A 16,992-nucleotide genomic window follows, 5' to 3' on the forward strand; every position below is an offset into this window, starting at 1 on the left:
CACTGACTATCAGTCCGCCGGACGATATCGGCCTGTCAGTTGTTCGGAACTCTGTCAAATCTTTGTTCTTACTGACAGGCCGATATCGTCCGGCGGACTGATAGTCAGTGGGCTCCTTTAGGAAATGCAAAATACGGACATCACTAGCCACATCCCTATCACATTGTAAAATAATCTTGGCAAAATAAACAGTTCTCAACTAAATGATCTAAGCAAATACACAATAAACGCATGTCTTGTAAATTCTAATACCTATATTGCAGTATTTTATGTTATTTAAAGAATAGCTTACAAGACGTCAACTGAGGCGCGCGGCTACAGCCCATTCGTGCATTGCGACAAGACTGACGCGCCGCGCACGATTCCCAGGTAGCAAAATGACGTCAGCGACGTCATAATGCCGTCATTATGACGTGCTGACGTCATTTTGCTACCTGGGTTGGCGTGCCGTTCAAGGGGTTAACCATTTTTTTTAAATGCACGGTGGTTGGGCACATAGTAAAAGTTGCTCGGTATAATCCCAAAACCTCCCTGGCAACGGAAATGCACTTATTTTTTAGCCACCCTGTATATCTGTGATCTGCATCCTCACCATGAGTTTTACGCGGCCTTAAATGCTGCGTCAACTCGAACGCATCTCGTTTGCACCAATGTCAGTACGAGGAAGTTGCATTGTGAGTTAGTTTACGCCAAGGGCCTGACACTCTTTGATAGAGAAAGATTATTGCGATTCCTATAAGAGGAAAGAGAAAATAGTGCCATGCTTTGTCCTTATCACCGACCGGGTGGCATCATAGGTAGGAGGCGATGGCGAAATTTATAAGAGTGAAAGAGAAAAAATCTTATGCTGCCTAAATTTTATATGAATATTCTTTCTCTTACCCCCGGTCGCTCGGTGGCGCGTCTATAACTACTTGTATATACTATGTCTATGGTTTACGCAGTCGCTAGCGAATATGTCAGTGTCAAACTCGTGGCGCGAAATACTGAGCTACCTCTCGAAATTATTTGATAGGTGTAATCTCCTTGCGTCATGATCATGATAAACAACAATATCACTGACGTTACAAATTAAAGGTGCACTATTCAAAACCGATGTCAAAAATTATACAAATCTGCTAGAGGTTTACCCCCCTTACTCATAAAACTACGGGCCTGATTTAGTTAAATTATGTTTGATTCCTTTCTTACAAATACACAAGTCAAAATGACAGATAAAGACAAACGATTCATAGCTAATTCAGGCCAGTAACGCGTTTATGACTAACGCCATTACTTTTAACTACAGTTTTTTAATAATTTGCCGTAACCATATCTAAAATAAATAAATCTAACTCCACAATTCTCCACATCCCCGTATGCAGAACACATAAATCACAGGGATTCGATGCGGACCCACAGATCTGCCTTCAGCAAGATACCCCTCTTGTCAAATTTAATGGGATCCGTAGTCTTCGGGCAAGTGGAAAACTTGAAGTTTTTCAGAAGCGAGACCATGGCCAATTTTGCGGAATACATGGCGAATCGTAGACCTGTAAATAAATAGAAAAAAATATTAAACATTAAACTTGCAAGTTGAGAGTGGTTTCTTCGTAGGTAAGTAAAGTAAATGGTCAAAGGTCGAAGATACCTATGCGAACGGTGATTTTTATTTGCACACGAGTCTGTTATCAAGGTAATAAGGCAACATTTAGTAGATAGGTACCGTCACCATCAGATATATCGGAGCGGCCGAGGTGCTCAAATATATCTGAAGTCTGAACACGCATTCTAACGCCTTAACAATGGCAAATCTCATGGCGACTGTACCTACTATACCAACTCCTGAGTGTTTTATCATAATTAAATATTCATGACGAAAAAGTGATACTATATTCTAGGCTTTCATTGAATTCTGAGATCCCATTTTGACTAGGGCCAGTGTGACTAAACAAACCCTCTTTCAGTAGGTAGAAGTATATGCTGGTGATGATATAAGACGTACCTATGCAATTCCTCGGCCCAGACCCAAAGGCCATGAACAAGTGAGCCGGTCTATTCTTCTTCTCTTCCCCCATGAACCTCTCCGGCCTGAACTCCTCCGGTTGTGGGTAAATGTCAGCGTCCATGTGGATTCCGTACACTGGTATAGCGACCACGTCTCCTACGTTGATTTCTACTGGTGTTCCGGGTAGCGTGTATTTCTTGGTGCAAACTCTATCAACTCGGGCGACGGGCGGGAACAATCGTAACGTTTCTGAAGCAACATATTTTTTTTGACAAAATTTAATTTTTATACTAGTTTTTTTCTCCATCTGTTTTCTTAACGGGCATCTACACAACTCGACGAAATGATTCTAACAAACCAAATATGTGGACACCTAGTGGCGCTCGCCTCGCTTTCAACTCGCTGGCAGTTCGCTAGTGTGATAGCGCCCTTATCATCAGATCAGCTGTCATCATAATATTGCATTGTCACGCGGACATTTAAAACTATGCCCGATAACAAATCGAATACCAGCAACAGGTCTTGAGGTTTGAAAGTAACCAACATAACTCTATAGTTATATACCAACATAGCAAGATAAATAAAGGTAGCAATTAGGTTTTATTAACATAAATGTAAGTCTATTATCAGACAATCAGTAATTCAGAGATGTCAATACCGGCTGAATAAGTTGTTATTCTAGTCGGCGTCAGCGACAGACAAGAGGTCAAGTAGGTATGTTGACACAAATCGAGTTCGCTAAAACCGGAATCTATACATATAATAAAGCGGAAGAGGGCCGAAAGTCTGTACATGGAAGATATTCGAAAAAAAATTGGCTGGGGATACTTAGAATCGATAACAGAACACATTCCAACAGGTTTTAGAATTTTTGTCTGTTTATTTGACCGCGCAACTAATGAAAACGGCTGAACGGATTTTGATGCAAACTTTACTAATCTGTCGAAAAAATCCACGGCCAGGTTATAGGCTATAAAAATTTGAGAAATTTTACCCCTAAGGGGGTTAAAAAGGGGATGAAAGTTTGTATGGGGTTCAAGATTTATATTAAGCTAGCAATTTGAAACTTCGTAAGAAGATATATTATTGAAATACAAGAAAACTAATTTCAGCGTTATTGAAAATTCATCCCCTAAGGAGGTGAAATGGAGGTTGAAAGTTTGTATGGAGATCAATTTTTTTTTTGAGTGCGTTACTTGAAACTTTGTATAATGGGCATATTATTATAATACAGGAAAAGTGATTTTAGCGTTTTCAAGAATTCGTCCCCTAACAGGGTTAAAAGGGGGTTGAAAGTTTGAATCCATTACAAATGCTTTGAAACTTCTTAGAAAGGTATGATAGACGATTACAAAAAAACTAATTTTGACGTTTTTGGAAATTTAACCCCTCAGGGGGTTGAAAAGGGGATGAAAGTTTGTCTTGGGGTGCAAATTTTATTTTAAGCTAGGAACTTAAAACTTTGCAAAACGTTATTATATTAAAAAGCAAGAAAATTACTTTCAGCGTTTTTAAAAATTTATGGTGGTGAAAAAGGGGTTAAAAACTTTATCTTGATAACTATATCATTTTAGCTACTAGGCCAAGTTAGGTATCGTTTTTGTATAAATCGGGTATGCCGAATTCATTTATGATATCAAAATGACACCATTTCCGAGTGAAAACACAAAAAATATGAAAAAACTTTTTTTAATTTCTCTACGCTTAAACCGCTAAACCGATTTAGATAAAATTTGGTATAGAGATAGTTTGAGTCCCGTGGAAGAACATAGGGTAGTTTTTAAACAAAAAAATGGAGACTGCGTTTGGAGAAGCGGCCGTGCCCTTTCCTCTTAATAATGATCACGAAGGTGGGTACTTTAAATAAAAACATTTTTCAGTAAATGTCAAACGATTTGGGACTTTAAACGCGTTACCATGCCTTCCCGAAAAAAATCGAATCTTTCGCGAATGTCTCGCAATGCATTGCGGCCACAAGGGGCACGGTCTCAGGAGTCGTCAGAGAAAAACCACGGTGAGAGACTCAGTGGCGCTCTAGCCAGGCAGTTCGCTTCGCTTTCGGCTGAAACGGCAAGCCAGCGCGAGTTCGATTGTGATCCCAAATACATCGTACGTAATACATATGTAGGCGCAGATCCTGACGGAGTGTGGCGCCGGAGAAGCCGTGTTCATCCCGCGTATCCCTCTCATTCCGAGCAACTTCCCGTTCCGCTTCAAGCGCCTACAGGTCCCCGTGAGCGTCTGCTTCGCTATGACCATCAACAAGTCGTAGGGGCAGATGCATTTCCCACTCCGAAAACAAAAAAAAGGGGCAGACGCTGCCCGCCGCCGGCGTCATGCTTAGACTGATTTGACTGGAGGACCGATTTGGATGACATGATTTTGATCGGAACACCCTTATATTCCGAAATACGTTTTTCCGATTTTTATAACCACGACTTTCATAATCCCGATTATTTATAAGTCCGAAATATCAAAATTACGATTTTTAAAAACACGATGGAATAAAATCACGAATATGGTATTTCCGAAAACTTAAAATCCGATTGTCACTTGACAGAAAGCTTAAAGGTCCGATTTTACACTTTTCCGAAAATATTTTTTTGTTTCGAATTTCTAAATTCCGAAAAATCATTGTCCGATCGGAAATAAAATAATTCGGTATTCAGAAATTCGGTTTTTTACAAGATCGGAAAAATGAAATCCGTGATATTCAAATGAAGACTCACGTTTTAGTAATTATTACGGGTACCTGTCGTGCCGCATCATGTTAAATTCGGCATAAAATATTTTTGGCATAAAAATTCGGCATAAATAAATTAGACAGAACTGCGAACCTGCGAACCCGAACTGTTGCTAGAAGTGGGTTAGGTTAGGTTAGAATTGCGACCCCCAAGAAAACGAACTGTTGCCAGAAAAGTGGGTTAGGTTAGGTTAGAACTGCGACCCCCAAGAAAACGAACTGTTGCCAGAAAAGTGGAAATTTAAAAATTGGGATATTTAAAATAGGAATCACGTTAATTCGGAATAAGGGCAATTCCGAATTCGTGATTTTGAAAATCGTAAATGTTAAATTCGGTGTTTGCCACCATCGGAATTGTTATAGTCGGAATTATGTAGTTCGGAATTTACAATATTCGGCTTTTTGGGTTTTCGGAAATATAAATCTTCGTGATTTTCATCATTCGTAATTATGACAGTCGGAATTTTGATGGGTCGAGCATTTAAAAATCGGAATGATAAAATTCGACATTCTAAAATTCGGAATAAAAAATTTCGGAATTATGTAGTGTACTGATTGATTTCAACTGTCGACCTATAACTGTTTATATAAGATAGAACCCGCAGACAAATGGATTGGCGTAGACGGACAGCAGGTTAGGTGAATCACTTACCCAATAAAAATCCTTCTAAATAAGACAGCTGCGATAGCAGCTCGTAAGACATCTCCTTTCCCTCTGTAAGTTCCGTGACATGAGCTCGAAGCTTTTCTTGGATATCTGGCTTGGTAGCCAGCATATGAATGGCGAATGAGAGTAACGTGCTGGACGTTTCGTACCCCGCTATGAGAAACAGCAGAGACTGTGCATCGATCGTGTCATCATCCAGCACTGTAAATATAAAATTAATTTTTTAATTTGTAATTTTACCAAGGAGCAGTAATTTTACGATATTTAAGATAGGTACGAACTTGACACGAGTCACGACGCATCCATGCGCGAGCTGTTGAATCATGTCAATATCAATACCAGACAGACACAGTCATTCTAAACTCAAAACACCACTCTAAATTTTACGAATAAAAATTATATATCGTTTCTAAATATTTAGTTGTACCGCAAATACAAATAATCAAAACAATTTTCGGCTACAGCTACAAGTGAAGTTAAAGTGACGTCACAAAGTTTGTGACTCCCCCTCCCCCGTGTCACAATATGTCACGTTTTCTGGACTCCCTCCCTCCCCCTAAACGTATGACGTAATTAATGCATGATCCCAAACCATCGTCATGATCAACAAAAAGTTAGTGTTATATGTTAGTATTACTAGTATAAAATGTATAAACGAGGACAGAGTTTCGCAAAACAAATAAAATTATGAGAGAGAAACTCCTTGAAGTTGATACGTTCAACTTTGTTCGGAGAGTTGTCTTTAGTATTTTTTCTACTCGTTCGACTGTAATGGTTGAATTAAGATTTCGTATACCAAACTGTAATTGGGTACTTTCATGTATGGGCTCCCAACTCGACTATAATATTTATTTCGAAACGGTTTAGTCAACTATAATGAATTTGACCAATCACGTGGCGCCGCGGTCCAGTGGAAAAGACACCAACGCTACTATTTCATGAGTAATACCTATTCAATTATTCATATATTATGCACGCGTTGATGTCTTTTGTACTACTGAGATACTTAGGTACCTAATTTTCTTTAATTATTTAGGTTTTATAGTAGAAAAAGTATTATTTTAGATGACTCGTAGAAAAAGTAATGAATACAATAGTGATATAATCAAGCTTTTCAATCTCGTACCTTCATTAGGCCACTCAGCAAGCTTCGTGGCCTAAACACGGTACTCGTCTGAAAAGCTCATATCACGATTGTATAAAATAATATACTGGTCTAAGGGTCAGTTGCACCAAACCATCTGTCACCGTTATATTAAGTTCGCAAAATTTTATTGTATACGAAGTTTCATAGATCTCTGCTGCGTAACGTTGATCACTTTATTAACTGGCTGGTGCAACTGGCCCTTAGTAAGAAAAAAGTTATATTTAATTCTCACATGTTCCTGATTTTGTGCCGTCCGAATCAATATTTTCTTTATTACCTCCGTCTATGAGCAGCTGCAAGAAATCATTTCTCCTAAAACAAAAAAAAATCAGAGAAAATTTTCATCATACGTAATGTCCCGTGGTTTCAGCAGTCTTTGCAAGTATGTATTGTGTTTTTGGTGTGTCACGTATTAAAAAAACTAAAAACTACATGACCAATTTTGATAAATATTCGGTATAACGACTAAAAAAAGGAATAGGTATAAAGTTTTACTATCATATCATAAGACAAACATACATCGAGTCATATTATTGCCCCAGTTACTAAATAGATGCATGCACACTGCACACATAGTCTGGCCAGGTAGGTATTAGATGATAAGATAAAACAAGATAGTAAAATAAACAAATATGCTTTGGAATAAGTGCCACAATTAATCAATGTTATACTGGGAACTAGGTAAAGTCACAATGCAATAAGATCTTGCCCAAAGGAAGGCATATAAACATCAGACACAAGCTTACGTGTAAAATCATAAAATACTGTCATATTTTTTGTAGGCTTCCCTGTGCAAAAAATTATTGCAACTGACTGCACTATATCTATATTACAATATAGGTACTTATACAACCAGTAGGAATAGAGATTATACTGATCTGATTACAAGTTCATCACATATACTAACCACTAAAATGACGACATCGACATCTACGATTCTACGTACCGTAAAGTCAGGTAACTATAGTCCTATAATACAACTATGGTCCAATTTTTAACGTTGATTGTCAACGAGTCTTTTTTTATTTGTACTCGTTACATTTATTTTGTTGCTTAGATATACTAAAATGCTTTCTGTATATTCATCATCATCATATCATCCTTTCATCGCCCACTGCTGAGCATAGGCCTCTCTTCGAGTACGCCACTTATCCCGGCCTGAGCCAATCTCATCCAGAAGTTACCCGCAATCTTCCGAATGTCGTCCACCCAACGAGCCAACGGACGACAGGCACTCCTTTCGTCTAAAAGCGGCCACCATTCCGTTTGGCCCACCTGCCATCACTCTGTCGGGCAACATGTCCCGCCCAGCTCCATTTAAGTTTGGTATATAATGACGTATCCGACGTCTTGCACCTTGGTCCTCTTTCGGTCTTGAAGTTTGATGCCGAGCAATATTTGTACATATTTTACTGGAACTTGAACTTGGTCCTTGGACCATAGTTGTAAGTTGTGGACTAAAGTTACCTGATTTTAGAGTAGGATACCTACATGGATTTTATTTCGAAAGAGCATATTCATGCTAAAGCGGTATCAAGAGTTAATTAAACAGGCGTTTGCGACCGTTTGTGTTATATCATTATCGACTTAATTACTTATTTGATGAATTAAATTTAGAAAAAAATGAATAAATAAGTAAGTTTTTTTTTTGTGAGTTTAGTTTAATCTAGTTAATTCTGAATACCACTTTATTGGCAAAAAACTTACTTGTAATCTCCCGATCTCCTTTCTTTCTTAGCAGTTTTCAGTATTGTGACTAATTCTCTTGTACTCTCTTCGTTCATGAAAGATATATTGAAATACCTCAACATTTTGGGTGCAAATATTAGAAAAAAGAATATCAACATTCTCTTAGACTTGGACATATAGTTGAATTTTTCTGCAATCTGTAATTTATTAAATGCAATTAAGAATAAAAACTTTTATAAAAAAAAGATAAACCGACTTCAAAAAGGATGAAATAAAATATTATCCTTTTTAGGGTTCCGTGTTTAAGTATATGCGTTACCAACTGATATGTTTGAAGTCGGTGCCAAGCCAAATTTTAAACCATATATTCATAGTGATTTTGGTGCAATTAGATAAAGATGCGGCTATATAAGTATGTACGTTGGATTACCTAACGCAGCGTACTACGTAGGCGAACAACACGCGAATGCGAAGCGGCGCGGCACGGCGCCTTAATTAATCCTTTGATACCTATATGTAAGACGCAGCGTTACACGACGACAATAAACGAACTTTCTGTACACCTCAGAACAGAACACACGGTTGAACCTTCTTGGCGCAGTTCGTACCATGCTTGTCGGCACGTTAGTGTAAATCTAATACGTTTTGTCGTCGTATTTTTTTAAAGAGCATTTCTTACTAATTCTTGAACAGTCATAGCACGCAAGTGTGGGATTGGGACTGAGTTATTTTCTGTCGCTTATCCAGAACTGACTACATTTCAAAATATAAAACAATTCAAGGAACCTTCATTCAAAATTTCAGCTAAAGCGGTTCAGTTGTTTAGCCATGAAAAGGTAACAAACAGGCAGACATAATTGCTTTCACGTTTATAATATTTGTACAGTTGTAATGGGATTTATAGACATAAAGCTGATTATTTTTGACTGGTATTGTTACTACTTGGAGTACTTGGCTTGGCACCGACTTCAAACATATCAGTTGGTAACGCATATACTTAAACACGGAACCCTAAAAAGGATAATATTTTATTTTATCCTTTTTGAAGTCTGTTTATCTTTTTTTTATAAGTTTAAATTTTTCCATTTTTAGTTTTAAGAAATTGTTAAGAGCGTGACGCATGAATGAAAAACATAATCATGTTTAACTGTAAATTTGTAAACTTTATTAAATAATCAGAATTTTCCTCGAGTCCGTCTGGGAAATTATTCCTGTCACTAAATCCATTCTCCGCCCCGCCACTGACCCAATCCCTCAAACCCCCCGATCACTCAACCTCACAGCACATCAACCCCTGATCACTGAACCCCTCGACCCTAAACCACCAACCCTTCAACCGCCATTCCCCGACCCCTAACCCCAGACCCCTTAACTCTCAACCCTAACCCCCAATCCCTTAACTCCCAACCCATCAGTCCCCGACCCATCAACTCACCTCCCCTCAACCCCCAACCTCAAACCCCCCAAACATTAATACCCTCTACCTTCACCTCTCAGTCTCTTTGGTTGTTTCCAACACTACCTACATCAAAAATCATAATACACATACGAGGGAAGTTATCAGTAGCCTTACCACGAGTTTGACATTGATATATTCGCTATCGTGTGCGTAACTTTTTGTTTATGCATCTCGCTCGTACTGGCATATTACCTAGTCGGCTCATAAGTTCTGTCATATACATAGTATCAAATACAATCAAAAGTTTAAGTTTATTCCGTATAATTTGTACAGCGTTTGAAAGCTTATAAACTAGAGAATCTAAATGTATAACATTTATTCAAAATGACCGCCATAATTATCTACACAGGCTTGAAGTCTTCGTGGCCAGTCGTCAATGGATTCACGCACCACTTTCATGTCGATATTGGCCACTGCCGTAGCAAGAGATTTTTTCAGCGAGTCTAGATTTGCATGAGGTTTTGAGCACACCTTTTCCTCTAAATACTGCCATATTTTATAGTCTAAAGGATTAAGATCTGGGCTAGAGGAGGGCCAATCTTCATGCCGTATAAAGTCGATTTTATTGGAGGCGAGCCAGGCTTGTGTAGACTTTGCCTTATGGGCTGGAGCAGAGTCCTGCTGGAAAACCCAATGCTGGTTTAGAAACATCGTATGGGATAGTGGTTTCACAATATTAGTCAACACCGTGTCTTGGTACACTTTGGCACTAGTTTTTACTCCTTTCTCACAAAAATGCATACTAGTGACGCCCGCATAAGAAACTCCCAGCCAAACCATCACAGATGAAGGGTGATGACCTCTTTGAATACGGTGAATGCTATTAGACGCTTCTTTACTATTGCGAGCGAGAGAATATATATATCTATGTCAAAATTTTCTCGTCCGAAAACAGTATACAACGGTGCTTATTTTTAGCGTACTTCTTCAATAAAGCTTTAGATCTTTTAAGCCTTAAAGCTTTAAGCCGACCATTGAGAAGATGGCCAGTTTTTCGTTTATAAGCACGAAGTCTCAGGTCTTGATTAAGCACTCTTTTCACCGTGTTTTTGCTCAAACCCATCTGGAGGGCCATAACTTTTTGTTTCCTAGCGGGATTTCTGGCAATGCGTGCCCTAATTGCTTGTACAACCGCTGGAGTCCTAGCTGTACGCGGACGACCGCTTCTTTTCTTGTCATTTAAACTAGAGACCTCACTGTATCTTTCTATGGTACGATACACAAATCTTAGAGAGAATTTTAAATTTTCAAGTAGCTTAAAAATTTTAGTCGGCGAGTGACCACAACGATATAGTGCAATTATTGCGGTACGGCTATCTTTAAGCGTCCACTCCATGTTGAAGAAAACAGAAAATTGCAAAATTATACTACTCAAATATTTAATAAAGATTCGAAATTCAAATGCAGAACGGTTTTTGTTTTAGGAGTTCCAAATTTAAATTTTAAAGGCCAGTGACAGAACTTATGAGCCGACTAGGTAGTGTACAAAGTAAGTTACGAAGAATATTTAGTGTCAAACTCGTGGTTAGGCTACAGTTGCACTACATCAAATTGGTGGTTTTGGGGAGGAAATGCTTGAGTTACTTTAAAAAATCATCATCATCAGCTCCTCTTCATCTAATTGGTGGTTTTCGAGAAAAAATGCTCAAGTTGCTTAAGAAAACGACCAAATCACCATACATGTGCCTTTAAAAATTGAGGAGTTCCCTCAATTCCTCATGGATCCCATCATCAGAACAGCACCCGATTACTGTGGGACCACCTTGGAGGTAGTTCCTTTCAAACAAAAAAAAGAATTGTTCAAGTCGGACCACGGGTCTCGGAGTAATCGCTGAACATCCTACATTAAAAAAAATCATCATCACTATCTTCAAAACAATCATCATCATCAGGTCCACTTCATCAAATTGGTCGTTTTCGAGAGAAAATGCTCAAGTTGCTTATGAAAACACCCAAATCACCATACATGTGCCTTTAAAAATTGAGGAGTTCCCTCAATTCCTCAGGGATCCCATCATCAGATCAGAACCAGATTAATATGGGACCAACTTGGAAGTAGCTCCTTTCGAACAAAAAAAGAATTACTCAAATCGGACCACGGGTCTCGGAATAATCGGTGAACATACATACATAAAAAAAAAGAAAAAAAAATAGCCACAACCGAATACAGAACCTCCTCCTTCTATGAAATTGAAGTCGGTTAAAAAATAGTTGACCCAATAGAACTCCAAGATGTAGATACTGCCAGCATCAAATAGATAGTTACGACCAAAGTGGGCAAATCGGTACATTCGGTACACATCCTTATTTTTTTGTTAACAGGTGTGTTAAGATATATTTGTCCACTTTGGTCGTCACTCTATATTTGCTCTGACTGAACCTGCCCAACTGGCCGAAACGTATGAAACTGACCAGTATTTTCTCAATTTTAAACATTAGCGCGAAAAAAAGGCTAACTGTCGGTATAAAGCCATAATAAAGCGCAGTTTTTATTAGGATTCCATACCCAAAGGGTAAAAACGGGACCCTATTACTAAGACAGAACGGGTCTGTCTGTCACCAGGCTGTATCTCGTGAACCGTGATAACTAGACAGTTGAAGTTTTTACAAATGATGTATTTCTGTTGCCGCTATAGCAACAAATACTAAAAACAGATTAAAATAAATATTTAGGTGCGGCTCCTATACAACAAAAGTGATTTTTTTGCGTAATGGTATGGAACCCTCCGTACGCGAGTCCACTCGCACTTGGCCGGTTTTTTTAGTTAAACAATATACTAACCTTTATAAAGTTAGCATTTTCATCAGTCAAAGCATCGCATTTGATCCCAAAGGCACATGCACCTATAACTTCCAGCGTAAAATGTCCCATAGTGTCCTTCATTTCAACATCCTGTTTGTCTAAAAGCAATAGGTACAGTGAGCTGCGAAATTGCATGGAGAAATTATGAATGAATTCATTGATAAATTCGCCATGCACTTTTGCGGCTGATGGTACATAAGTTACATAACCAGTGGAAATGTAGCGTAATTGGTATTGATAAACCGCTAAATAATCAGCGAGGCAACATTTCATAATAATCTTATAATATAATAGTACTTAATACTACAAACTTATTTTTTTCTCACTATCAAAATACCAATTTTATACGTATGTTATGTAACTTACCATACTGCTTCAAGAACTGAACCATTTGTTTTGTGCACACCTCAATCAAAGGCAGCATATACTTTAACCGGGCAGAGCTAAATGCTGGGGTTAGTGTGCTGCGAACTCCTTTCCATTCGGAACCCTACAATGATAAAGAACGTTTGGTTAGGTCTGTATAATGTTTAGGGCGTCAAACATACACAATTGCAAGTTAGGGCCGATACAGACGGACTGCAACCCAACTGCAATTTGTATGAGAACTGCACGCCGACTGCATGCCAACTGCAACATCGGCTGCAGTTTCCATACAAGTTGTAGTCTGTCTGAACCGGCCGGCCCTTAAATCCAGCTTGCCTAATGGGCCAGACTTTTAGAATAGCCGCTATCACTGTCACATTTCGCAAAAAAGAACGGGAAAGACCATGCGCGCCAAGTGTCAATTTTGATCGAATTTTGTCGATTTTTATTTATTTTAAAAACGTTGCCTTACAATATCGAAATTCGTTAGCTGTCAAAATACAATTAAGTTAAGATTGTTTATTCTTCTTTTGTTTGTTTATAGTGTCACAAGAAATAACGGAGTAAAGTAAGAAAATATTCTTTATTGTGCACCATAAAGTTAAACAAATACACAGAAAGCGATATACAAGCTTAAGACTAGGTAACAACAGGCGGTCTAATCGCTAAAAAGCGATCTCTTCCAGACAACCTTTGGGTAGCAGGAAAGTTAAGTACTCACAACTTTGAACGGGAAGTGCCGATATACGTATAAATTAACAATTTATATAAACTTGAAAATCATATATACATACAAATACAATAAATATATACACATATATATGTATACAGTAAAGTTTGATTAAAAGTCCGAGTTAGAAGTTACTTTGGGAATTAATTGTATCGAGCAAAGTGTCATAATTCATGTATCGGAAGCTATGTTATTAAAGATAATATAATCAAGAACTACAAATATTTTTTCCACATCTACGAATATCAACGTCTCTTAGAAAAATATGATCATATAAGGAGGTTTTACGCCTTCCGGCTCAGGGCATGGCTTTTAATTTCTCAAACTAGGCAAGGTGGTTTGAATGTATGCCCCAACACAAAACCCTTTTTACTGGACACTGAACTATTTTATTGACCAACAAAATAAGATGATATAAACCTAAAACCTCACTTTTAAATTGAGGAGAGATTGGCTTAAGTATCTTGGTTCATTACTATTTAAAGAATTTCTATCAACAAAATGTTCAAAATCTCTTATTGTGATTGCTTTGATCAGCTCCGGGTCCAACACATACAGACATGGTCGCCTTCCTTCAAATATACCTGGAAAAAGAAACATGGTATTTATATTTAATTTGATCATTGTGTTCCTACCAATCCTACCATACCTCATTCATTGAAATATTTTTAAAGTTTTGTATGCTAGTATCAATTACATTTAATGTGCCTAGGTGTAACTTCTTAAAACTTGTAATTATCAAGTTGTCAAGGAACTTTCTGTGTGGTGTGCTGGTGTGCAACTCTCACTGATAATAAGATTTTACAATGTTATTATATACCTGAATAGGTATCATATTATTAATCTCTTTAAATAAAAGTCAAATTGAGTAACTGACCGAAGCGTTAACTAAGGTCTCTGTTTTGACTCAGGCAACTTCGGCCTTCTTATGTCCGGATTTTCTACTTTACAGGTCGCAATTCTCAACCGATTCTGGTGAAATTTTGTGAGCAGGTTCAGTAGTTACATATAATTTTTCTGTTTCGTTTTTTGGAAAATTTTCAAAATGGTAGAAATTCCGCCGTCCTCGAAATGTTCAAGGTAAATTTAAGACTTATTTTACGCGATTAAGTCCCGCCGTTGTGAATAATAATTGTAGAAATTGGCATAAAGGACTGTGACTCAACAAAGCAAGTATTTTTTATTTTTACATGTTTTAAGCTTATCAATTTTATCGCGAGGTCTACAGCTCACGGAGCCACTAGTTTACGAAATGTCCAACTCACCTCCGTAAGGATTGCCTTTAAAAAAGTTGTAGATCTCATATTGGAATTCATGAAACGATTTTTTTGCCATCATCCGTGACCCCAAATTACCTACTACAGGATACGGCTTCATGAACTTGATCCCTTTTTGTTCAAAGAATTCAAATGTACTTGTGTAGTACATGTACACACCGAAAATTAGGGTCAGAAATAATATAAGCTTCCATTCTTCCAGCACGAAGAATATTATTTGTTTTGTTCCACTGTTTATCTGCATAATTCGGCCGTAAACACTTGCACTGTGAAAATAATTAAGCGTGCTTCGGCGTCGAGTCGAACCGAAAAGTGAATCGAATGCAGTTGAAATATACGAAAAGATAATCGCTACATGAAAGAGATTAAAGAGAAGAGTAAACACAATGAATGTAATGTTTTCATGTTTTGGAACTAGTAGACACTAGACAGCAGTAGACAGTTGTCAATAGCATTCAGAACATTCGAAAACCAAACAGAGAGCATAATGTGCAAATAAGGTGGCATAATTTGCAATAATTATTTTATTTATTTGTTATTTTGTTTGTCTCTAATATACAAAAAATAACCAATAATAATGCTAATGCTATAACATTATTTTGATATAGTGTTTATAAATGACAAAAATAATATAAATAAAGTTAACCTAACGATGAAGTAGAACGTGTTTTTGTGTATTTAGAAGAATGTCACGGGCGTCACGGCTGTCAGAATGACATATGGTATATTATGTATGGTTGTATGGCATATGGTATTTTATGAACACAATTGAAATTCATTCAAAAATATAATACTAACGTTGTTTTGATACTTATATCAAATACTTATATTTACTTGAGTTATTAATTAATTATAATCGTTAGTAACAGTGCCTACTTAAAACTAGAAAAAGTAAAGTTAATTACTATGGGTAAAACATCAAAAGATAAAAGAGATATCTACTATAGGTTAGCTAAGGAGGAAGGATGGCGAGCTAGAAGTGCATTTAAATTACTGCAAATTAACGAAGAACACAACATATTTGAAGGAGTGCTCCGCGCCGTGGACCTCTGCGCTGCTCCCGGTAGCTGGAGCCAAGTCCTGACAAAAAAACTTAGACAGAATGCTCAAAATGAAGATGAAGTCAAAATAGTGGCCGTCGATTTACAAGCTATGGCGGCTCTTCCGGGCGTTAAACAAATACAAGGCGACATAACCAAGTTGTCGACAGCTAATGAAATCATTAAGGAATTTGAAGGATTAAAAGCAGATTTAGTTGTTTGCGATGGAGCTCCAGATGTAACAGGTCTGCATGACATTGATGAGTATGTCCAATCACAACTTCTCCTTGCAGCCTTGAATATTACTACACATGTTCTCAAGGATGGCGGTGTATTTGTGGCTAAAATCTTTAGAGGAAAGGATGTGTCACTCTTGTATTCGCAGCTGAAGCAGTTTTTCAAGTTTGTTACTGTCAGTAAGCCCCGAAGTTCAAGAAATTCAAGTATTGAAGCTTTTGTGATATGTCAGAACTACCAGCCACCAGAAGGCTATGTACCAACAATGGTGAATCCTCTGCTGGATCATAAGTACTGTGATTTCAATCAGTTCACTGGCCCTAACAGATATATTGTGCCCTTCAATGCATGTGGGGACTTAAGTGCTTATGACTCTGATACCTCATATCCTTTGCTATTGGATGGACAGACATCTTATGAATATAAGGTGCCAGTTCAGGGCCCTATCAATCCACCTTACAAAGAAGTTTTGGACAAGACAAAAAATTTGCAGTTACAGTAAATTTTCATACATATAGCTGTCAATATTGTATATTACATAATAACAAAATATTGTCATTATTGTATTATTATTATTTAAAAAACCTGTAGAAAAAATACTGAACCATTATTTTTATTCTCTTTATTCAGTTTCATTCTTACGTAGCCTAACAATTCTATATTTTTAAAGTAGAAATAGAAAGTAAAATTTACAAACACATACAAAAATAATACTTATACTGCAACCATGACTTGTTTTACTTTGTATGTTCACCATTACCAATGTTGACACTACACATATAATAAGGTACTCTTCATGGAGACTGTATAAAGGAGCCAAATCTCTATGTATGAAAAGTGTCCATCA

General features: G+C 37.5%; 2 protein-coding genes across 2 annotated transcripts; one reads left to right on the top strand and one right to left on the bottom strand.

The window, feature by feature from the left end:
- Nucleotides 1–436: 436 nt before the first annotated feature.
- LOC134746074 (cytochrome P450 9e2-like) lies at nt 437–15,245 on the bottom strand. Its single transcript, XM_063680299.1, has 9 exons — nt 14,857–15,245; nt 14,024–14,175; nt 12,862–12,985; nt 12,475–12,593; nt 8,252–8,430; nt 6,777–6,856; nt 5,383–5,598; nt 1,985–2,236; nt 437–1,532 (listed from the first exon to the last, which is right to left on the bottom strand). Exons 1-9 carry the CDS (start codon nt 15,110–15,112, stop codon nt 1,375–1,377), a joined length of 1,536 nt encoding a protein of 511 aa, XP_063536369.1. The 5' UTR covers nt 15,113–15,245; the 3' UTR covers nt 437–1,374.
- Nucleotides 15,246–15,607: 362 nt separating this feature from the next.
- On the top strand, nt 15,608–16,768 carry LOC134745778 (tRNA (cytidine(32)/guanosine(34)-2'-O)-methyltransferase-like). The gene has a single exon (XM_063679865.1). It carries the CDS (start codon nt 15,775–15,777, stop codon nt 16,645–16,647), a length of 873 nt encoding a protein of 290 aa, XP_063535935.1. The 5' UTR covers nt 15,608–15,774; the 3' UTR covers nt 16,648–16,768.
- The last annotated feature ends 224 nt before the right edge of the window (nt 16,769–16,992 follow it).

The sequence above is a fragment of the Cydia strobilella genome, chromosome 12 (assembly GCF_947568885.1).
Source record: "Cydia strobilella chromosome 12, ilCydStro3.1, whole genome shotgun sequence".
Taxonomy (NCBI): Eukaryota; Metazoa; Arthropoda; class Insecta; order Lepidoptera; family Tortricidae; genus Cydia; species Cydia strobilella.